Below are 20,959 nucleotides of genomic sequence, written 5' to 3'. Positions count from 1 at the left end.
GGCTTCGTCATGGCAACGCAGCAGTGACACCGACTGGATGGATATTTTAAAGTGAGACAGAGCGGGGGGGGGGGGGGGGCGCGACTCATTTAGGCATGGTGCACAAGCACACATCTGTTCCCCTCACCCCCCCCCCCCCCTACCCAGTCGGTTCCACTAAGCACCTCTGGCTTCTGTTTGGCTTCCCGAAATCCGGCTTTCCGAAACTGGAGACACGCGGCGAGGAGGTGCCTGATTCACCAGGACTGGAATGTCTGCCGTTCCCACAGGAAACCTGGAGCGCCTCAAACCGGGGCGCTCCGGAGGGGGGCGGGGCCATGGCAGACCCACCGAAGGAAGGAGAAACCTGAAGAGGACCCAATCCAGGCGGACATGTTCCCGGTAAACTAAACTAATCCCACCCAGGACAGCAGCGGCCGCCATGACGACGACATCAGGTACAAATCAGACGATCGGACGCCTCAGCCGGAAATCTCAGCAACGGGACTTTGATCAACGCAAACCGGCGCTGGGATAGCTTTAAAGGAACGATATAAAATGAGATAAAAATATAATTCTCGTGAACAGTCGATGCTACCGGACCGACTCGCTTCCCTCTGATCCCGCCTCTCGCCCTCCTCCCTGTCATCCACAATAATCCCAAACTGCTGGTGAACTCCAGTGGGCACGTCTCTGCTGGGAATGCGCGTGTGTTCAAGCCCACTTTGGTTTTTCCACTGACGTCGTGTACGACTATGATGCGCTCCTTCCTGCCACCTCACGTCCGTCTGTCCACGTTCACTTCCAGGATTCCTTTGATGCTTTATTAGAATTGGACAAACAGAAAGTTTGATTTATGTCGACCAGCCCTCTGACGCCTGGCCGACGCCATCGGCGGCGTGAAACGCTGCTCGACTACCGCCCCGCTGACGCCGTGACCCCGCCGTAACCTCCTCACCCGCGATCCCATCTCAAACAGCGACCCCGCCGCCAACGCCGCCACGGCCTCCTAAAAAAACACGGCCCTCAGTGAGGTCTGCCGTCAGACATGGCAACCCGTGGAGTCTTTCATCTCAACAGCCGTTCAACTTAACCGATCACACTCTGACGTCCACGCACGCACACGCACACACTCTGACGTCCACGCACGCACACGCACGCACACGCACACACACACGCCACCTCCTGGACGTTTCATCTCCCCGCTCCTCTCTCTGCTTGCTGCTGGCACCATTACGTTAACACAAACACCATATTTCTGTCATCGTCCCCGGGACACGCCGTTCCCTTCATATCTTCCTCTCTTCTGCGGGCGTTGGGGGGGTGGGGGGGGGTCTGAAGGGATCTGGGACATGGGTGAGTTGTGGGAAACCAGAGTGCAGTCTGTGGCCTCCCAGCAGGCGTCCCTCTCCCTCTCCTCCTATCCCCGTTTCTCTTTTGGCAGGCAATCATAGGAGGTTTCATGCCGATCGCATATTGCGGCCTCAAATGATCTGGGACAGCGTGCCCCGGTGCACGCGCTGCTCTGGTGTGTGCGTTACCTCCACGTAGTCCTTGGCGTGGCCCCAGTCCCGCTTGGAGTCCAGGTTGCCCAGGCTGAAGCTCTCCAGCTGGCCGAGGTGAATCTTCGCCACGGAGCGGCTGATTTTACGCGTCACAAAGTTCGCGCCTGAAACACACACATTAAAACACAACTGAGAACAGTTCAAACACGTAGAGCCTGAGTTTAGATCCAATGCGGCACGCACACACAAAAAAAAACCAGCGCCTAAATAGAAGCGAGGAGCGAAGACTTCCAAACCTCCGCCGCCGCTCCAAGAACCGGAGCAGCAACCCCCCCGGAAAGTCTTCACCACCTCCTTCCCTTTCATTTTCATCTCTAATTCACTGCTCCGGTATCAGACCCAGGCTGGATGCCGAGACGCGTCCCGAGGAGAAGGGACGTTCCGCAGCCGGGGGGGGGCGTTTATCTGCCAGGTGGACAAACGGGTCGGCTTCCCGATCGGAGCCAACATGTGTGGCTTTTAACGACTATTCCTGTGCCACCGGAGGGGCTGGAAAAGCCTTTCGGTCTTTGGCGGGACACTGAGCGTTCTGATCACGCCAATGGAACACTAAATATCAGAGCGCCACGTCGAACAACGCCGCCGTGTTTCTGTTTCGGTGCAGAAATGTAAAAAATCGCATCAAAGCGTCGTCTATTTTTAGCCGACACTTTCCTACGGCCACTAAATCTGCCACAGTCGTGCGTGAGCCTCTTTGGGGCCTCTTTGGGGCCTCTTTGGGGCCTCTTTGGGGCCTCTTAAGAGCTCCTACGAGCTCCATAAGCTCTTCATGTCTGAGATGAACGTTGGCTTTTAGCAATGCGCCCATCCCGCCCGAAACGCAGCCGCTCCGTCACAACGCCGTGCCGCCGTTGCCCTGACATGGAGCAGAGCTTCCATCCCGTGAACCCAATCATGCCAATGCACCAAATTTGTAGTGATTATTTCATAGGAAAGCGACAGCCCTGGGGAGGCTGAGCGAAGACAGACCCGGGGAGGCTAGACACGCTTACATGGGAAAGTCCAGCGCGGCGTGTGTCCGTCCCGGATCACGCGGCCGCCGCTGACGTTTAATGAAATTAAAACGAGTCGTGGATGGAAAGTCAAACGTCTGAAAGGGGAACTCCGCTGTTTATTATTATTCCGCCGGTTAACCGGTCGTGGAGAAACCCACTTGGACGAAAACAGTTGTGTAATGTTTTCTGAGGATCTGGAGGAAGTCTGAGAAAACGACCTCGTGTCACGGACTTTTCACGACACGCAGGATGGATGTTTTTCTGTAAGAAGCCATGTTGGGGATTAAATGTCAGCATATCCATCGGCCTCGGGCAGCCAGAGGATGACGCTCGGATTTTAAAACAGTTTCTTCCACAAACGATCTGGTAACACTTGGAAACACCTAAAATAAAGATCATCAGTGAAAAACTCGAACTTCAAAGCTTGTTATTTTTAGCTGATCCACTCCTCGCCTCCGTATTACTGTACATTTAGAAGCTTAAGATTTTCCTGATGTGACGATTTTCCACTACCGTCCTTCACTAAAAAGAAATGGATTACCCGCTATCTGCAGTTACACCACTTGCAGCTCGATTTACTCGAGGTGGGCGGCGGCAGCCCGGAGCGGTTGCTACGGTGAATTGGAAATTGGGGGTCTGATTCCAAGGGGAACTCACGTTTGCAGGTTAAACGCGGGTCGTCAAAACTCCGCGGGGCCGAGCCGGCTCTTAAAAATGTGTCAGAGGGATTGGGTTGAGAACGGTGCACCCAATCAGTAATAAAGTCTATTACCCCCCCCCCCCCCCCCAGCACACCTGTGGACTCCTTGTAAAGCTCGCACCTCTGTTTGGAGTGGCCCTGCTCCCTGCCGCTCTAATTGCTGCGGTGTGGACGAGAGCAAGGGCCTAATGGAGCGGCCTGCCTGGCCAAGGACAAAGCCGGCTCTGTTTCTGGCCCGGGTGTTAATGTGTTTCCTTTACTGGCAGCGGCACCGCAGGACGGCCAGGAGGAGGGGCTGGAGGTGGGCGAGGGGAGCCGGCGGGGACGAACGGGGCTTCGGTGGCCGTTTAACCTCGCCCGGGCCCGGCGGAGAGTCCAATAAAAAGCCACGAGCCGTGAAAACTGAGCAGTCAGCAAAATGCAGGCCAGAAAAGGAGACTCCATCTCCTCCTGCTGCTCTCGACGTTTCTCCTCGTTGTTTTCCAACAGGAAAAGTGTCACGCGGACTTCGTTGGGACAGCTGGGCTGAAATATGGAAGGGGAAAAGAAGAAGAGGAGGAGGAGGAGGGAACATCCAGCCAGGCCATGCGGGTCCAGGCGGGACAGGGACAGGAGCTGGGCTCCGGTGGGTCTATCAACGGATAGAGTGTTTGTGGACCGACCGAATCATGAACGCATGTTGGGAGAGCATAGCCAGAATAGAACAGATGACCTTTCAGTAACGTCTGAGGTCATACGGCGTCGTCATGGATCAGATCTCAAACACACCAGCACGTCAAACCGAGATGAAAAGGTACACTCCCACCTTTCGGTAAAGGCCTCGCATCACAGCGCCAGTCTGTTCAGACCCGGTTTCCCATTTTCAGGATGCTATTATAAATCCAGGCCGACTCGGCGACCTGAAGTGTCTTCATGAACGTTCCGCAGTCCCACAACAGGATGACGGATCGCATTCTTCTCTCCGGAACGGCGACTCCAGCTGAGTCATCTCTGTCGTGCTTGTCTGAACGGGCTATTTGTGAAGCTGGCAAAGAAAAGAACATCCAGAACAGAAACAGGAAGGTTGCCCCCCCAACAAGAGGTTTACAAATTCCAGCTTCGTCATTGGCCGCAGGGAGTGAAAGTCTTAAGTGTCAAACGCCAGCATTCATCTCCTCGCTCAGCTCGGACGCGTTCCGGGCCTTAGAGTACGCGATGACGAACACGCTCTTCATCTCAAACGCGTCTTTGTCTGGACGGACTCGTGGGAATGCCGAGTGACACTGCGGGAGAATCGTACTCAAGTCAAGCTGAGCCCAGATTCCTCTCAGGACAAAGACCTGTCTGCCATCACGGAGAATACTTGTGTTGCGTCCAAGAGTTGTCAGACGCTGAGCTCCTCCCACTCAGCACCCATCCACGCCTGACCGGCCGCCGCCCTCGTTCGGCGGAGGGTGTGGAAAGAACGGAGCGCCATGCGCGCAGCGCTGGGACGGGGCCGGGCGGATGCAACGACGACCGGAGACGGGCAACGAAACGACGGACGGCGCCGGGAAAGAAAGGGAGGATGGGGAGAACGAGTGATACCCGGGGGGGGGGGGGGGGGGGCAACAGCGCCTACATGACGCAACATGGTTAAAGGTGCGACTGCTCATCAGCTTTCCTCAACAACACCCCAAAACGCAGGGCCGAAGAACACGAAGGTGCCCGCTCCCCTCAGCCCCCCTCAGCCCCCCTCAGCTCCGTCTCATGGTATTGCCAAATCCCCCTCGACCCCCCCCCCCCCCCCCTCCTATCTGGAGATTGTCTCCCCGGTAAATGGAAAACATATCGTCTTACAAATCTATCACGCGATCTGACCTTCTGGGCTCCACGTCAACAAAAGCAGAAAGATGAAGCGGGGGCATGTGTGAGGGGGGGGGGGGGGGGCATGTGTGAGGGGGCGGCATTGACTTTGGCAGCGCTGCTCTGACTTCCCCGATGCTAACTGGTCTGCTAGCAAAACAGCATATTATTCTACACTGCCAGGCGTGGAACACAGAGCGCTCGGGGTTGGGAGAGGGATTGGACCCCCCCCAAATAAACCATTGGATTACCGTAAAACCGGAGCTGGACAGCAGCAGCGTTACCGGGTACCCTCACGAAACGGGTCAGGGGGCAGCGGACCGTTAATAACTGTAGGTTAAACCGGAGTATTTGTCTTTCATCACCGTCATTGTTTCGGGGTCCTGTATGTTTGTCGATTGTGCCGGTTATTTGGATTCACTATGGAGTATCGTCTCGTATGTCAGAGTAATATAGAGACTATTTAGCACCGCTGCTAATGCTAATCCCCCCTCCTCAGAGTCGGTGCGAGGGCTGTTTGTTATGGCTAACAACTAAGCTAACCAGAAAGGTGCTATCTGCGGTGTGTTTGCTTTTCTTCATGCTAGATTTGCAACGGGATCTTTCTCCGTCCAATTCAGACCTTTCGCTGCAGAAGAACCGAGATCGGCTGTTTATTGGTGGAGCCGGTCAGGTGTTTACTGAAACCCTAAGAGAAACCAGAAGCACATTCCTGGCGGGTTTAAATCGTCCTTGGAGCTCAAACAACCAGAACTTGCTGCTAAATCGTACAGACGGACAGTCAGAACAAAAGTTCTGAACGAACGTGCGAGCGCCAATGAAACCCGGAAACCTTCGGGTGCTCATCAGCTGCTTGGGCGCTGCACCAGCGGCGGGATCTCATTCTCTGTGGAAGCGCTGAGCTTCTCCTAAAAGCTGCTTCTGCTCCGAGGCGACTGAAAACACACACGGACCCGACGTCGCAGTAATTGCGCCGCCTGCGAGAAGCAATTATCAGAATTGCTTTGGGTTGACGGACAAACTGCTCCTACTTACCTCCGTCACTCCGCCGTCGGTCCGACTCGCCGGCCCGCCATCGAGCGCCATTACCGGGTCGGCGATGTCAAATAATTACAAGACCTCCGTGGCGAAGGGACCGTCTGGCTGTAAGCGACACCAGTTCCCACACCGATCTATGTGTGGCAACCCATTAGAGTTTAGTGGCTGACCCCCCGACCTGGGCCGGGGTCATGGGCAGGGCCTTCATTAGGGGATAAATCATAAACACCTGAGCGGCTGACCTGGGCGCGGCGCTGCGCCTGCCGTCATGTGGTATTCATTTTGGACGGCGGCGGCGTGTAAATCGGGTTAAACCAGCGCCTGCGACCCTCGGGGCTCAGAGCGCATATTAAAAATGCGACCACAACCGACTCCCTCTGTGTCAGAACGCGTGTGAGTATGTGTCAAGTAGTGGCGAATGAATATTAGGTTATACGAAGCGTGTAATTGAATACTTTTACACAACGCAACAATGGCTTGCTTTCTGCTCCACCGCTTAGCGTAGCGGCGGGCTAAATGACGTCAAGCTACAGTAGAGTCCCAAGGCACGCACAATCCACCGTGACGGCCATTATCGATCGGGCTGCGCTTCAGGTGCAGGAAGGACCGGATCCGAGTCGTGATGAAGCAGCTGAGACGAACAGCTTCAGTAAAGAAGACGCGTGAACGTCTAAAAGACCGAATCCATCCAGCTGTGCAGGAAGTGGAGGGAATGCCGTCGATCCGGGACCGGGTCCCAGGTGATCCGGTTTACCTTCTGACTGACGCCTCCTGCTGAAGGAGGTGGAGTTCCTCCGACGCGTGCGCCGGTTGGCCGTCGGTTCCGTCCTGGTTTTGGCAATGTAAACAACAACAACAACACACCGGCAACACATCGGGCGCTGCACCATCATGTGAGTCACGTAGAGGGATCAATATCACCGGCCCCGCTTCCTAAAAGCACCGCGGTGTGATCAGAGACGAGCCGACCGATCAATCAATAGGAACAAATAAAGAACGTCCCAAATAAACGTGCGTAAACTTCTGTGTCGAAGGCCTCGTGCATCACTCGGGTTTGCAGCAACACAAGCGTGAATTAAAGGTGTGTTCTCTGAAGGATCAGATGCTAAACGCTAAAATAGAATCCAAAAAATGACAATCCACACGGGCGCGGTGGACAATCCTCACCTCTCCTCGGGCTCTCGTGGTTAAAGAGGATCCCGTTGACGGCAAACATGTTGTAGGCCTCTCGGAAGTTCACCACGATCCAGTAGGCGTAGAGCTTCGCGACACCTGAGGGGAGACGGCAACATCAGGCACGCTCGACGCGCCAAAGCGTTTCATTGAGCGCAAAATGGCGACGTCTCGTCTGCACGGGGCGGAAGGACAGTCAGAGAGGCGGATTGTGTGGAGCTGCGTGTCAGAGCTGAGCCCGGCAGCACCACGGATCACGCTTCCCCATCAGGAACTTCAACCGCAGACTCCTGCTGACCAAATCCTGCCTTGCACAAAAACGTTCTCCCCTCTGTTCCTCTCGCCTTCCTCCTCCTCCTCCTCACGCCGCTCACGCGGGGAATACCAGAGCCTGCGAAAGGGAGGCGCCCGTTGATTAAGCCGCGGGTCAGGATGCACACCGGAGGTTAAGTCAGGTCGCCATGGCGACCTCCGCCTCCCCACTTCCCGAGTCTAATTGATAGAGGAGCGGCCCTCGTCGCCTCCCATGCAGCTTCGGATTGAGCGTTGACAGATGGGGAAAGTGTCAGCGAGGAGAGCGTTTAGACAACGGACGGCGTGAAACCGGATCGCTCACACACGCGTACGGCCTGCGCGCGTGTGTGTGTGTGTGTGCTGAACCCGAGTGCTGTGGATATAAAGGTGTCTTTGTTAAAGCGAGAGCCACTCCAGTCGTCAGTCAGACGTTTGGCCTCAGGGTGTGTAGAGAGCTCAAACGCTGCCTTAGCACTAAAGCCCCCTCTCATTCGCTCACCCCGACGCGCACACACACACACACACACACACACACACACACACACTAAGAGAAGTGCAAGAAAGTATCAAGCAATCTGAGTTCTTATTCCCTTACATGGTCAGACGCAATCGTTTGATGGATGATGCAAAGTAGAGAAAGTTAGGTAATCAGTGTGTGTGTGCGTGTGTGTGTGTGTGCGTGTGCGTGTGTGTTACCGTAAGGTGAGCGAGGGTAGAACGGCGTGGTTTCCTTCTGAGGGATCTCATGGACTTTGCCGTACAGCTCGCTGGTCGAGGCCTGGTAGAATTTCACGCTCTCGGCGAGATTGCACGTCTTGATGGCGTCCAGGATACGAAGCGTGCCGACGCCGTCCACGTTGGCCGTGTACTCCGCTAAATCGAAGGAGATCTGAGGTAGACGGCGGAGAGAGAGAGAGAAAGATGGAAGGTTTTCGAAGAGCTGCAAACGTCAGGCAGGAAGTTTAGAATCGTCCGTCTATCTCCAGCTGCAGCAGATCGACCCGTCACGCCACGTCACGGCCAAAACACGGTAAAGCGTGTCGTTTCCGAAGGCTCAAGCTAAACACTCCAACTCCCAGAATTCCTGCTTCCACTGCTGAGGGCCAGGAGGGGAAGCAAAAATTAACCTTAGATGAGAAATGTGTGCGAGGCCGTGCGAGTGCCGGTTCGGCCTCGGTGAAAAGGCGCGCTGGATCGCGGTCGCCACACCTGGAGCGGGCGGCGTGGGCCCTTTGGTGCTTCCACACACGGCCAGATAAAGACCCCTTATTTCAGGCTGGGGCCAGAGAACACTGGGCCTCTATTCCACTCCGAGCCCCCCCCCCCACACACACACACAGGGAGCAGGTTTGATCAGGTTCAATTGTGCTCCACAGCTCAGTCTAAGAACCCGTGACGCTCCGTTTCTGCATTCTTACACGCTGTCGTTACGTGTGTGGCGGGTAAATACTGTGTGTAAACGCGTTTCCCGAATCACCGGCGCTCTAATCGCCGCTCAGGATGATCAGCTGATGACGGAATCGCCCGTTGGTGCAGAGGACGCACGCACACGACACTGACGTCTTTTTAAACCTGCTTTTCAAGCTTTAAATGGACTAAAATAGAAAACAGGGTAGAATCCCTGTAGATCACCTCTCTGAACACAGACATCGTGGATCGTCTTCCTCCGTCACTCTTCACCCCCCCCCCCCCCCCATTGACCTCATAAACTTTATGCTGAGACAGTTTCCTCCTCCTTCACCGGGACGGCCCTCCCTGCCCTGCTGTCTCTCTCCATCCCTCTTGTTTTTCCAACACCAAAAGGGTCTGCCCCCCCCCCCCCCTCTCCCACCACACACCACACACACACACACGCACACACACACACACGCACACACTCCAGGTATCAAAACCAGCTGAGAGGAGCAGAGTCCAAGACGTCTTGACAAGTTAAATCAAACAAATTGCCTTAATGCCTCCATTCTCTGTCATTATAGGCGAGGCCTGAGCGCTGACGGTTTAAAGGCCAGTGTGTGTGTGTGTGTGTGCGTGTGTGTGCGTGTGTGTGTGTGCGCGTGTGTGTGTGCGCGCGTCTGGAGGTGACTGTTGGGGCCCTCGGTCGACCTGGCAGATAGTGTTCTGTTCTGGGAAGTCAGCCAGGCCCTGTCAGCATTGGGGGGGTCTGCCACCGACCCCCCCCCAAATTTGTGATGGGTTTAAATGTGCAGGTTCTACGTGGGTTCAGTTCTTTCCTGCTGAAATGCATACGTGAAGGGTGTGTGTGTGTGTGTGTGTGTGCGTGTGTGTAGCCGCTAACTAATGAACTAACTCATGAAATCCCAAAATTCAGTGTTTCAGAAAATTAGAATATTAGTTAATACTTCAAAATTAAAAGAAATGAACATTTGAAATATATCAGTCTGTGTGTAATGAATGAATATAATATATTATATATTATTGTATAATATATGATATTCACTTTCTGAATGGCATCACTGAAATAAATACTTTTTCAGGATATTCTATGATCAACGCCTGTACTTTTTTAACGCGTTGATGCAGACGAATGTTATTGACGAGTTTATTCATCTTCTAAGCGAACCTCCCGGGTCACACAGTGATCAATGACCCATCGTGTAAACCGTCTTCATACCTGAGATTCCAGGTTCACGAGTGAAAACAGCCGGGCCGCCCCTCAGCGAGCGTGGCGTTCCCGTTATTGAGCCCGACGCTGTCAAACAGTGAAACTCCGGCACATTCCTGCCGACCGCAAACACCCAAATAAAATCCCTACGAGTCCCTGGAGAGGTGTGTGTGTGCGTGTGTGCGTGTGTGTGCGTGTGTGTAAACCACAGTTAAATACATCTTTACTCATCACCTTTGCAGGATGAAATTAGAGCGGGCGTGTTCTAACAAGGTAAAGTCAAGTGGGCCGAGGCCTCCCCCCTCCCCCCCCCGAGGATATCAAGACTCAGACACACACACCAATGATGGATCAATTAATCCACCAATGGAGGTGTCACTCATCCGTCTGATGCAGCCAAACCGCAGGAGGTGGGAATAATGATCAGGAAATCGAATGCATTGATTTTTAATCAATAGTCTACATGCACACGGATAATTGTTCATAGGGGGGCGTGCATTTCCATAACTAACTCTACAACAGGTATCACCACAAGCTCCTCCCCCATCACGATGGCGATATGACGGACTGACAGACGGGATCCATGTACGTGTGAAGAGGGCGCCCAAATGGTTTCCATGGTAACCAACCTGTTAACGGACGATTATCTTGGCTCACGTTGAACGACTAAAAAGTGTGTTTACAGATGCATCTCCGTCATCGTGTGCTCGAAGACGCTCGAAGACGCGATGAGCGACGGGGCGAGAGCGAGGCGTGGGCGTCCGACATTGCCTCATCCAGCTGGAGAGAGAGTCGGTTCTTCAGCGATGATCTAAAAATGGAGTCCTTCGCCACCAGGTAAAAAGTGAAGGTATGACTCTCTGGCATGCGAGACTTCGTTGCACTTCATTGCAAAAGTCATGTCAGCGATGGTCTCAAAGAATGCACGCCATCGGCGCGGCTCAAAGGCAGCGGGCGCAGGTTTGCATAGCATTCATAGCGCTCAGGCGTAGCTTTGCAGCTGGGTCAACAAAGGTCACTCAGGTGAGACATCTGCCTCTGCTGATGAACGTTACGATAAAGTAAAACAAACACGCGACACACACCTGTTGTTGCATTTTTATTTAGAGCCGCGTTATACCAAGGTGCAAGTTTTTAAGGATGGTGCGCCGTACACCTGCATCAGGTGAGGGTCGTCTCGGGTCAGCAGAGTAAGAGTTCCTCAGACACCAACACAAACTACAAAAAGTCAAAGTGAGCTTCTGGATTTCACCGTCTCTGAGGAAATGAGTGAGGAAATAAGTCGCCATGGACGTCGTTGGAGTTCTGATGATGCTACAAGCTAAGGAAGGCGCAGGCGACGTCATTATTTAAGCTATATCTTAATGTTCAAAGCCTTTTTGCGTTTGATTGAGTTTGTGATGAGGCCCGTGTGCACGCAGAGGAACCCGCTGTCGTGCAGAATGAAATGCACCAGCATGCGTTCAATCACTCGGGTGATTCTTTTATTGCGGCTGCTCGGATTAGTTTGGGTTTAAGCGCAGCGGTCGCCGCAGACGGCGAGACCGAACACGGAAATGTTGATCCACTTGAAGGAAGCTTAAAAGTTAGTATTTAGAAAGTCCTCCTAAGCGCCCTAAAGGCAAAGATCAACAGTATTTTTTTACTAAGCGTGGCTTGACTTGCGTCCGTCCACTGATACCGATGTTCGCTCATCATTGTGATCGGTCGGAGCGTTTTTAAAAGTGAAATGGATCCTGGAGAGCGTCTGTCAGGGCAGGTAGACCGAAGGTTGGAGATGAGCTGTCAGAACCAGGATTTATTCAGGAGTCTGGAAAGTCCCCGCCTGCCTTCGGGCTCTCCGCTCTTCCTCCTTGACTTCTCCTCTTCCTTTAGTTGCAGCATTTTCTCTTGATGACACCGGTGTTAAAAGGTGGTCGGCTAATCGCTTCATCGCTGCTCCGTCCCCCAAGAGTCTGATCCGGTGCCATCAGTCCGTTCCAAAGCTCCAAATCGTTCAGTTTCCACAGCGCCACTTCCAAACCAGAATTTTGGTGGCTTGATCAAAACGTGCAAAAACGCAAATCGCTTGTTTGCACAAATTTCACTAAAAACCCCAAAGAGAACCGATTAATATTAATGTATGCAGAGAACTGCAGGAAATCTACAAAGCTGTGACGCCAACGTTTCTGTGCAAATGGTGGATGCATAAATAATAATAATAACGATATTAGCTCACAATGTGATTCCCAACGAGACGAGCCTAGCTGTTAGCCGCTTAGCTTAGCTAAGCTTGGTTCATGTCGTAGCATGAATTGAAGGCGATGTGATGAAAACATGAAACACGTAGATTGTTTAGAAGATTTTAATTAATTTTGTTACCTTAAACAATTATTAACCCATTGTGCATTAAACTAGCGTTGATGCTACCAGGACTTCTAAGTCTTTAGAAGTCCTGGTAGCATCAACGCTAGTTTAATGCCGTCTGCTGCAGCGGCACACGTCAGACCTCAAGTCCATGTTTTGTAGCTCGGGGCGGCCTCATTTCCCCACGCAGACATGCCGATCAAAAAGCAATAAAAGGTTGGATGATATGGCGGCGGGTTATAACTTATAGAGCTAAATATGGGCCAGTCACATTCCAGCAGCACAAACAGAAACATACCGAGAAACGTCGAAACAAAACCCAGAAACCAGAGTCTGAGAGCCAAAACGGATGCTTGTGGGTCTGTAGGTAAAAGTTCAATGGTTGAACATTTAAAATATATATTATTATTATTGCTAATACCTTTATCATAAATTGCATTCTTCACCTTCATGTGGAATACTACTTTTGTAGGGGGTGCGAGAACAGATTATGTGTGAAATCAACTGTCGCCATGGCGATGACGCTCTGGATCTACCTGATTTTTCCCCAACGTAGATTTGCTGAACCTGCATTGTTATTTGTGGCGGGTATTTTGGAAGGCGACGCCACCAACGACTGCCCAGCCGCCAGCGTAAGCGTGCGGAGCGTAAAATGTGAACGCAGAACGTCTTTAAAATGCAGAGGAAAGAAAAAGGTCTGAGCCCGGCCATGAGCGGAGCAGAGGCCCATTCCTTTAGCGTTGGATAACAGCGTCTGGAAGGGGAACTCCCTGGAAGAGAAGAAGCCCTTCATTCCTGCTCGCCCGCCGTCGCATGATCGAACCTGCAGACGCTCGCTGCCGATCAATCACTCGGCCGTTTGAAACGCAAACACACCAACGCAGACTCGTCATCGGCGACACGCTTCACATCGTCAGCCATGTTCACGCTGACAAACACGGACTTGTGTTAGTGTGGGTCCCTGTGCGTGCTTCACACACACACACACACACACACACACACACACACACCTTAAACGTGAGGTAACATCTCTCTATCAGCTGACCGGGACCACATGACTTTAAAGTGAATGATCAGAGGAGAGAGGTGAGGAAGGACCTCCCAACATCTGAACCCCCCCCTGCTGGGACCCCCTTCAGACCTCCACGTTTCCTCACCCCCCCCCCCCAGCTGCTGCTCCTGCACCATTTGGCTGCAATCAACCGCCAGCATCATCACTGATTAGAGGAGGTGGGGGTGGTGGGAGGTACGAGTTGACAAATTGGCACATTTCTCTCCACCCGTTTCCCTTCTTCTCCACCTCCCCTCACTCACGGAGCCCACTTAAATCTAACAGCTCCCCCGCCGGACCCCCTCACCCACCCAGCGGCTACGCACCGCTCGCTCGATGAATGCCGTCCTTGTGAGCAGAGGAAGCCGTGAACGCCGCCCTCCACACACACACACACACACACACACACACACACACACACACACACACACACACACACACTCCTTGCATCTCCTAACTTTGTAGACCACTACCCCTGCAGGTGCTGCCTCTCGTTGCACACACACGTACACACAGAGACCCACAATAACACAAACCAACACACACTCTGGCCGTCACAGAACCATGTGCCCAAAACGGAGTCCAGATCCAGATCCAGCATAAAGCTTGATTTACTGCAGTCCCGCTGCACCTAAAGCCCCAGTCGATCCAGCCCGGCCCACCCAGGACCCCCTGGATGGGAGCAGCACAACAGCTGCATGTGTGTGTGTGTGTGCGTGTGTGTGTGTGCATCGTAGAGGAAGGAGCAGGATCCAGGTTACAACCGGGCAGTTAGGCGTTATAAATACCTCCCCGTCTGTCTGGCAGAATCACTGAAAGTGTCTCTTTGGAGTTGTTTACGGGGCGTGGGTTGTCCTGGCGATGAGAAAACAGGCCCGGTTGGGAAATGAGACGGGAGCCAACCGCAGAACGGCTGCAAACGAATCGTCTTCACACGCAGCGATGCGAACGAGAGTGACGAAATGCGACGGAACAAACAAACCTGGTTCCCGTCGACCGGAGCAGAATCAGAGAAACCGATTCTCGCGGCTGCACGGAGGCGTGAACCAGAACAAAATGACCTTTATTTTATAGATTATATCCACGCTGCATGACGACTCTGGAGGTTTGGCGTGATCCGGGACAAAAATGAACAGTGAGAGTTCTGCTCAGGTGTTACACATTTCATAGGGATCTTTCTGAACCAGGTGGAACCGGATCAGGGTCACGGGATTTGGATAGGCCTCCACCTGTTGGCCAAATCATACCACAGCGCATTAACGTCGATGCAGCGTTCTGTCAGGTGATTATTTAGGTGATTACAGCAAGCCCAGAGGGACAAACATCATCTAGTAGTATTTTCTTTGCCTTAATTGTACTGTATTATTGTAATATTGCACTTATTGTTTGTACTCTACGTAAACACACTAGGAGACGAAGACGAGGACTCTGAACCGCCTGCTGCTAAAACACAAACTACAAAAATACAAGTATGTCGCGGTCTGGGAGAAGAACCCTCAGCCCACCGTCTGTTTGTAACTGTGTGTAGGTGTGCGTTGCTATGGCGATGGCTTGTCTGACAGCAGGAAGAAGCTGGGTCACAGTAGATGGAGTGGTGTGGGCGTGGCCAACCAGTCTCATCCTTTCCCGACCTCTCATCTGGAGTGGATTACAGCCATTAGCGCTTTCTTATCTCTGTGCCTTCCTCCATATCTTACACCACCCACCCCCCCTTCCCGCACCGGGCCTTCCACGCAACAATCACCCCCCCAGAAACAATGATCAGATTCCCGTCAGTAAACCTGTCTTTGCAGGCAGTAACCATGGTAACTCACCCCAAATCACTTATGTGGCATCTTCTAATTTTGTCCTTTATGGTATAAACACGAGGAGCTGGGAGGAGGAGCCTGCGTTGCGTGGTTTGATTGGATGATGCTTTTATTCGTGGCGTAGAAATTCAACAGAATAGCTGCTTTCCAAAAAGATTTATAAAACCGTGCTTACTTAAAATAATAATATATCCCCATTGCTTTACCTTCGCCTCGATCCCGATTGGTGATTAACCTTATGTTTCTCCACATCTGCTGCCTTAAATCTAACTCACCTCTCCTCATTTTAACAAAGCCCCCCCCCCCCCCGGCAAGAGTTTAGAACATCATAACCGTCTGTGTCACGTGACCCACTACCAGATCCACGTGGACACCACAAACACACACACACACACACACACACACAGAAAGGTTAGCAGAAAACAATCGCTTGGGTTCAAGTCCAGCTGGGCTCCACCCGCCTCTCTCGCCGGGGCGGGAAAATCAGAGCAGGGGTCGGCATGCCTTGGCCGGAACGTTGCGGAGTGGCCGGTCTTTGAAGGAGGGAAGGGGAAGCGCTCTGCTGTAAGTTTCTGATATCAACGGAAAGGCTTTCTGGCATGTCTTTCCTTTATCTCGCTCTGCTTCTTCCACCCAAACGGAAAGACACGCAGCAGGAATATTTACAGCGAAGGACGCCCTAAATCTGATCCTGGAGAGGACAAATCGAAGAAGTGGGACATTTTGTTTCAAGCTAAAAGTGTCGTTAGATAAGAAATGGGGCAGACAGAATAAACAGCGAGTCAGCGGCAGATAGACAGCCGGTGATAAACCCACAGGAGAAGACGGAGGAAGAAAATCTGCTGACCCAAACTATCCCACGATCCAGCAGCCGCATGGCCGGACCACAAGAGCAACCTCTGGCCACTCCAGCTGTTTGCTCCACAGATATGTTCAGAAACAGCAGGGAGTTGGAAAATATCCTCAAGTTCCAGACGAGGCAGAGACGTGCTCTCGGTTTGGAGTACTTTGGGTGCAGATGCTATCTATGGACAAATATCCCACAGCCGCGCTGCAGCAGAAACGTCACAGGAAGTGCACAGGACCGGACTCTCCTTCTAAATGTCAGCACTGACTTTGTGACATCTGTAAAGGAAGTTGGCAATCGCCTCTGCCTGTTTGTCTGCAAGTCGAGTAATGCAAAAATCACAGGACAGACTTGATCGTCCAGTCTGGTTCCTTCTACGCAGCCTGGTCCACGTTGTGTGACACTAAACTGGGAGCTAATAGTAGTTAGCATTTTGAAGAACATCGCGGTAAATGTCTTCAAATCGACGGCTCAGCGAAGCACTGCAGAAACGCCACACTAGACGCTAACACCGCTGTAACAAGCTAGCTGGATAGCTAGCAAAGGAGGCGCTACGCTGATGACGCTTTGTTCTGAGTCCAGAAAGACAATCCTTGATGGACACTCGTCTGACGCTTTGCACCACATTAGCCTGGAACTCTATTGTTCGCGTCGAGGCTCGTATCTGGTGTCGCCCCGTGTTTACGTTCTCACAGAGCTCCCCGTCCTCACCTCCTCTCCAGCTCCTCCACCACAGGGCCCGAGTGTTCTCCTCTCGGATCCGCTCCGTCCCGGTGAGGCCGACCACAACCCCGTCCGGCAGGGTTGCCTTACCCGGTCACTGCGTGGGAGCGGATGCGAACCAGGGCTCACAGAGGCCTATTCAAAGTCCTGCATATGGAATCTCTTCCTCTGCAGTGATACGTTACACCTCATCTGCATATTCACATATTCATTCCGGTGGCCACTTCCTGTCTGTGCGAGATAGAGGTGGAATCAGAGACGCCGTGTTTATCTTCCGTTTTCAAAAGGGTTTTTGTCGTTGGCTCGGTAAGAAACAACAGAAGGACGACAGAACCGCTGTCGAATTTTCAAACCGACTTTACAAGCAGCATACATCTTGAAGCTAGTCCCGTCACATTCTGACGAGCCCGCCCCTCGCACCTGTAACTGCCAGCCGAGGAATTCTGCCCATCAGGAAGTCGTTACGGATTATCTCCCGATCCAAACACGGTAAAATGACAGCTGCCATTGTGTGACATTCCCCCACAGCAGTTAGCCTTGCAAGCAAGCAGCAACATTCCACGCTGACAATCTTCCCTGTCAGCTAATTACCGGCTCATTGAATGTGATGTCTTTTTATTGCCTTTTCAGTTGCCGTGTATGGAAACATTCTGCAGTAGTTATAATAGTATTTAATAGTAGCCGGGTTCCTGCAGTCGTCCTGCAGCCCGTTATTTGGGGGGGGGTCTGAGCTACCTGGATGCTTTAAACCTTGCGGCCTTTTGAGGTCTCCCAGTTTGAAAGACCTCTGTTAGAAATGTGTTGCATGAACAGAAATGATTCAGCAGGTCGTCTTCCTAATTGTAGGTTTACTTTTGATTGAACAAATTATCACTGAAGACAAGCGAGGAAGGCAAATCAAAAGGCATCGCGACGGCGATCGCGCTCTTTGAGAACGGCAAGGCTCGAGCGCAGAGAGCTCGCACAATTACCGCGACTACGGGAACATCCAGAGCGTGAATCCATGAACCCGCAGAAAGGAGGAACAGTAGCGTCGAGACTCCACGTGTGGTTACGATGAACCAGATTTTCTTACTCAGCCCACAAGTCAAAGTCAATAAATGAGACGAGAACCAACTGCAGCCGCGAAACGGGCCAGCAACAATACAGTAACTGTGTGTGTGTGTGTGTGTGTGCGTGTGTGTGCGTGAGTCTGACTGATACTCTGGTAATGAAGATGAAGATGCTGAAGTTCTCCTTGGGGGTGACCATGTTGGACAGGATCAGAAATGAGAGTGGTGGTCGGGAGGACGATGCAAAGGACAGGGTGAAGTGGAGAACGTTGGGTTGCTGTGACGACCCCTCATCGGACAATCCATCTCCTCCTGCAGTCGTACGCTGCAAGCTCGGCTTTATGAAACGTCCCAACGACGCAACTTTTATAAAGATGTATTCAAGCGTGGAAATCCGACATGGACATCCGACATTACTCACTGTCACAATCAACAATAGCTCGTTTTCAGCTGCCAGGTATCAGTCGATTGATCGACTCAGGTATGAAGGCGTTCCTTGTACAAAGAGGCTTCTTTCATTGTGACCACGCCTGCAGCTGAGTCATGTCATCTCCATTCTCACGCGGTGTAATTAAAGAGGCGATGAGTCAGCGATGAAGATGCCATGTTTATCGGGTTGAGATTGAACAATATATTGTTTTTATTTGAAATGTTTATCAGGAATTATCATTTATATACCTGTTGAATAAATATAATGGAGCATGGATTGAATCAGATATCAATCAGGCTTGAAATTGAATTCTGCCTCTCTTCAAAGGCCAATAAAACCCGGGAGGAACGCGCTTTCTTTTTCCTGATGAAAGAAGAGACTTTGATCTTTCCTCTGGTCGGTTCGGCGCTTGCTTTTCTGTAAACGATGAAAAGTATGTCATCGTTTGCAGAACTATCCGAGTCAATGCGCTTGTAAATGGCTATATTACCCACAATGCAGTGGTACAACACCTGCCCTACGAAGGCCAAATGCAGCATCTATGCAAACAGAGGCGCCCGGGGATGAACGCCGGCGCTCCCATCGTGCCGCCAAAAACACGTTAGCTTAGTCAGTCAGTTCAAGATATGAGTTAGTTCATCAACACACACTCTGACTGTGGACACGCTACAACCCAGAGGCGCCGCTTCCCCAGCGGCGCCTCCGCCACGCCGAGCCGGCTCTGACATCTGTGCATGATGGCGACCGGGCTGTCCTTCCGGTCCCGTGGTTTACAGCCCCGCCTCCCGCTACAATAAAACCGGCAGGGCAGATCGGTTAGCTGCGCCGTGCGGGACGCTTGACTTTTATTGCGACAGGCATCACTTGGAGACCATTACTGTAAACGTTCGGCCTGCAGCGGCCACACGGGGGTAGATACAGCCAGCTCGGGTCACCCAGATATCACCGTGGCGATGGGCGCGTGGGAAACATTTACCGCCCCATGCGGGTGCGTGGCTACGTGTAAGTGACCGGCACGCCAGGAGGACGCCGGACGGCCGTCATTATCCTCGTGATTTGGGGACGGAATGCTTGGGGGGGCTGTTTGGAATGTCAGGGATCGTCAAACTCGGATGCGACACCCTGACCCCCCCCCAAACCATGACAAGTCCACCTACAGCAGAGAGAAGAAGACGCATCTGTCTGCAGAAACACGTGTGGATCATTCTACAAAGAAAACACTTTCCTGTGTCGTTTCTGGCTAAACTCTGTAATCGTTTCGTGTGTGTGCGTGTGCGTGTGCGTGTGTGCGTGTGCGTGTGTGTGCGCGTGTGTTTTCTTTGGAGTTTGCCCTCTCTGCAAACACACAAGAGAGCAGAGATTATCTCCTGACTAATCGTGCTCTCTTTTCCATGAGATGGCACTTATCGCAGCCCGCCTTGACCCCTCCTCATCTTCATCTTCATCACCGTGGCGCGCGACAGATGTGTTTGGACCTGGACGCGGCCCGAGCCGCTACGCCAAACGGGCACGCTCGCAGGAATATCAGTCATATCTCGGGGTCAGTTGCTGCAGCTGAAGCATGTCTGCGACTCTAAGAGGGCACTTACTGAGGCAATTTACACGCCTGGGGGGGCAATCAAAGGGGGGGGGGGGCATTCTGTCCTAAAGACAACAGTTTTCTCACTTCTAAATGGTTTTCTGCTCATCCCTGACTCAGCAATACGGTAAAAAAAAAGGCTTTACCCACGGCTGAAATGATGGATTCATTAACGATTGCATTGATTTAATGACTCCATTAATTTAGTTAATAATACCACTGATTTAATTAATGATCCCACTGATTTAATTATTGATTCTTTTGATTTGATTCATGATTCCATTGATTTATTAATGATTCATTGATTTGATTCATGATTCCATTGATTTATTAATGATTCCAATAATTCGATTCATGATTCAATTAATTTAGTTAATAATGGCAATTAACTAAATTACGCTCCATATGAATCTCGCGTCGTAACTCCTCAGCCCCTCGCCCATTTCTCACCGCCGGGTTCAAACGCTGCCTCCCCTCGCCTTGTTTTTCCACCTCGATCGCCATCCATCCAAAAAACGCGTGAGCTCATCAGCTGGCTTCAGCAATCAGATTAGCAAACCTCAAATTACCCAACAGACGGAGAGTGTGTCCACCAGAGGCTACAACAACAAAGGAACGGTGCATGTCGGAGCGATTACAGCTTGCATCAGATCTAAAAGCAGATCTAAAAGCGTACAGATTGGGAAATAAAGGATAGCCTTTATCGGAGGGCTGCCGTCGGCTCCTAATTTAAACGCAACGTCATTGTTTGCATTTCGACAGGCGAGCGGGAAGCGTCGGTGCGGAGGCCCAACACCTCGGTCGAGACTTGTGTTTCCAGATTAGCAACGGTTTGAGCTGTGAACAGGGAGATTATGTCACCTCTGGAGGGGCTGAGGGAGGCCTAATCAATTCATTGTGTCACAGTGGGCGGAGATTAATGATGACAGAAG

The 20,959-nt window shown here is 52.0% G+C and overlaps 1 protein-coding gene across 2 annotated transcripts in view; it reads right to left on the bottom strand.

The window, feature by feature from the left end:
* Positions 1-20,959, bottom strand: part of gmds (GDP-mannose 4,6-dehydratase) — a 62,425-nt gene that overhangs the window by 33,169 nt on the left and 8,297 nt on the right. For both annotated transcript variants that reach the window (XR_011105637.1, XM_068743261.1), the window contains exons 5-7: positions 8,265-8,457; positions 7,269-7,373; positions 1,521-1,648 (exon numbers count right to left, since the gene is read on the bottom strand). Coding sequence is in view for 1 of the 2 variants with exons in the window: in XM_068743261.1 (XP_068599362.1) it covers positions 1,521-1,648; positions 7,269-7,373; positions 8,265-8,457 (426 nt within the window). In the remaining variant the exon portion in view is untranslated. The remainder of the gene's footprint in view (positions 1-1,520; positions 1,649-7,268; positions 7,374-8,264; positions 8,458-20,959) is intronic.

The sequence above is a fragment of the Brachionichthys hirsutus genome, chromosome 9 (assembly GCF_040956055.1).
Source record: "Brachionichthys hirsutus isolate HB-005 chromosome 9, CSIRO-AGI_Bhir_v1, whole genome shotgun sequence".
Lineage (NCBI taxonomy): Eukaryota > Metazoa > Chordata > Actinopteri > Lophiiformes > Brachionichthyidae > Brachionichthys > Brachionichthys hirsutus.
This window is presented reverse-complemented; position numbering and strand designations above follow the sequence as displayed.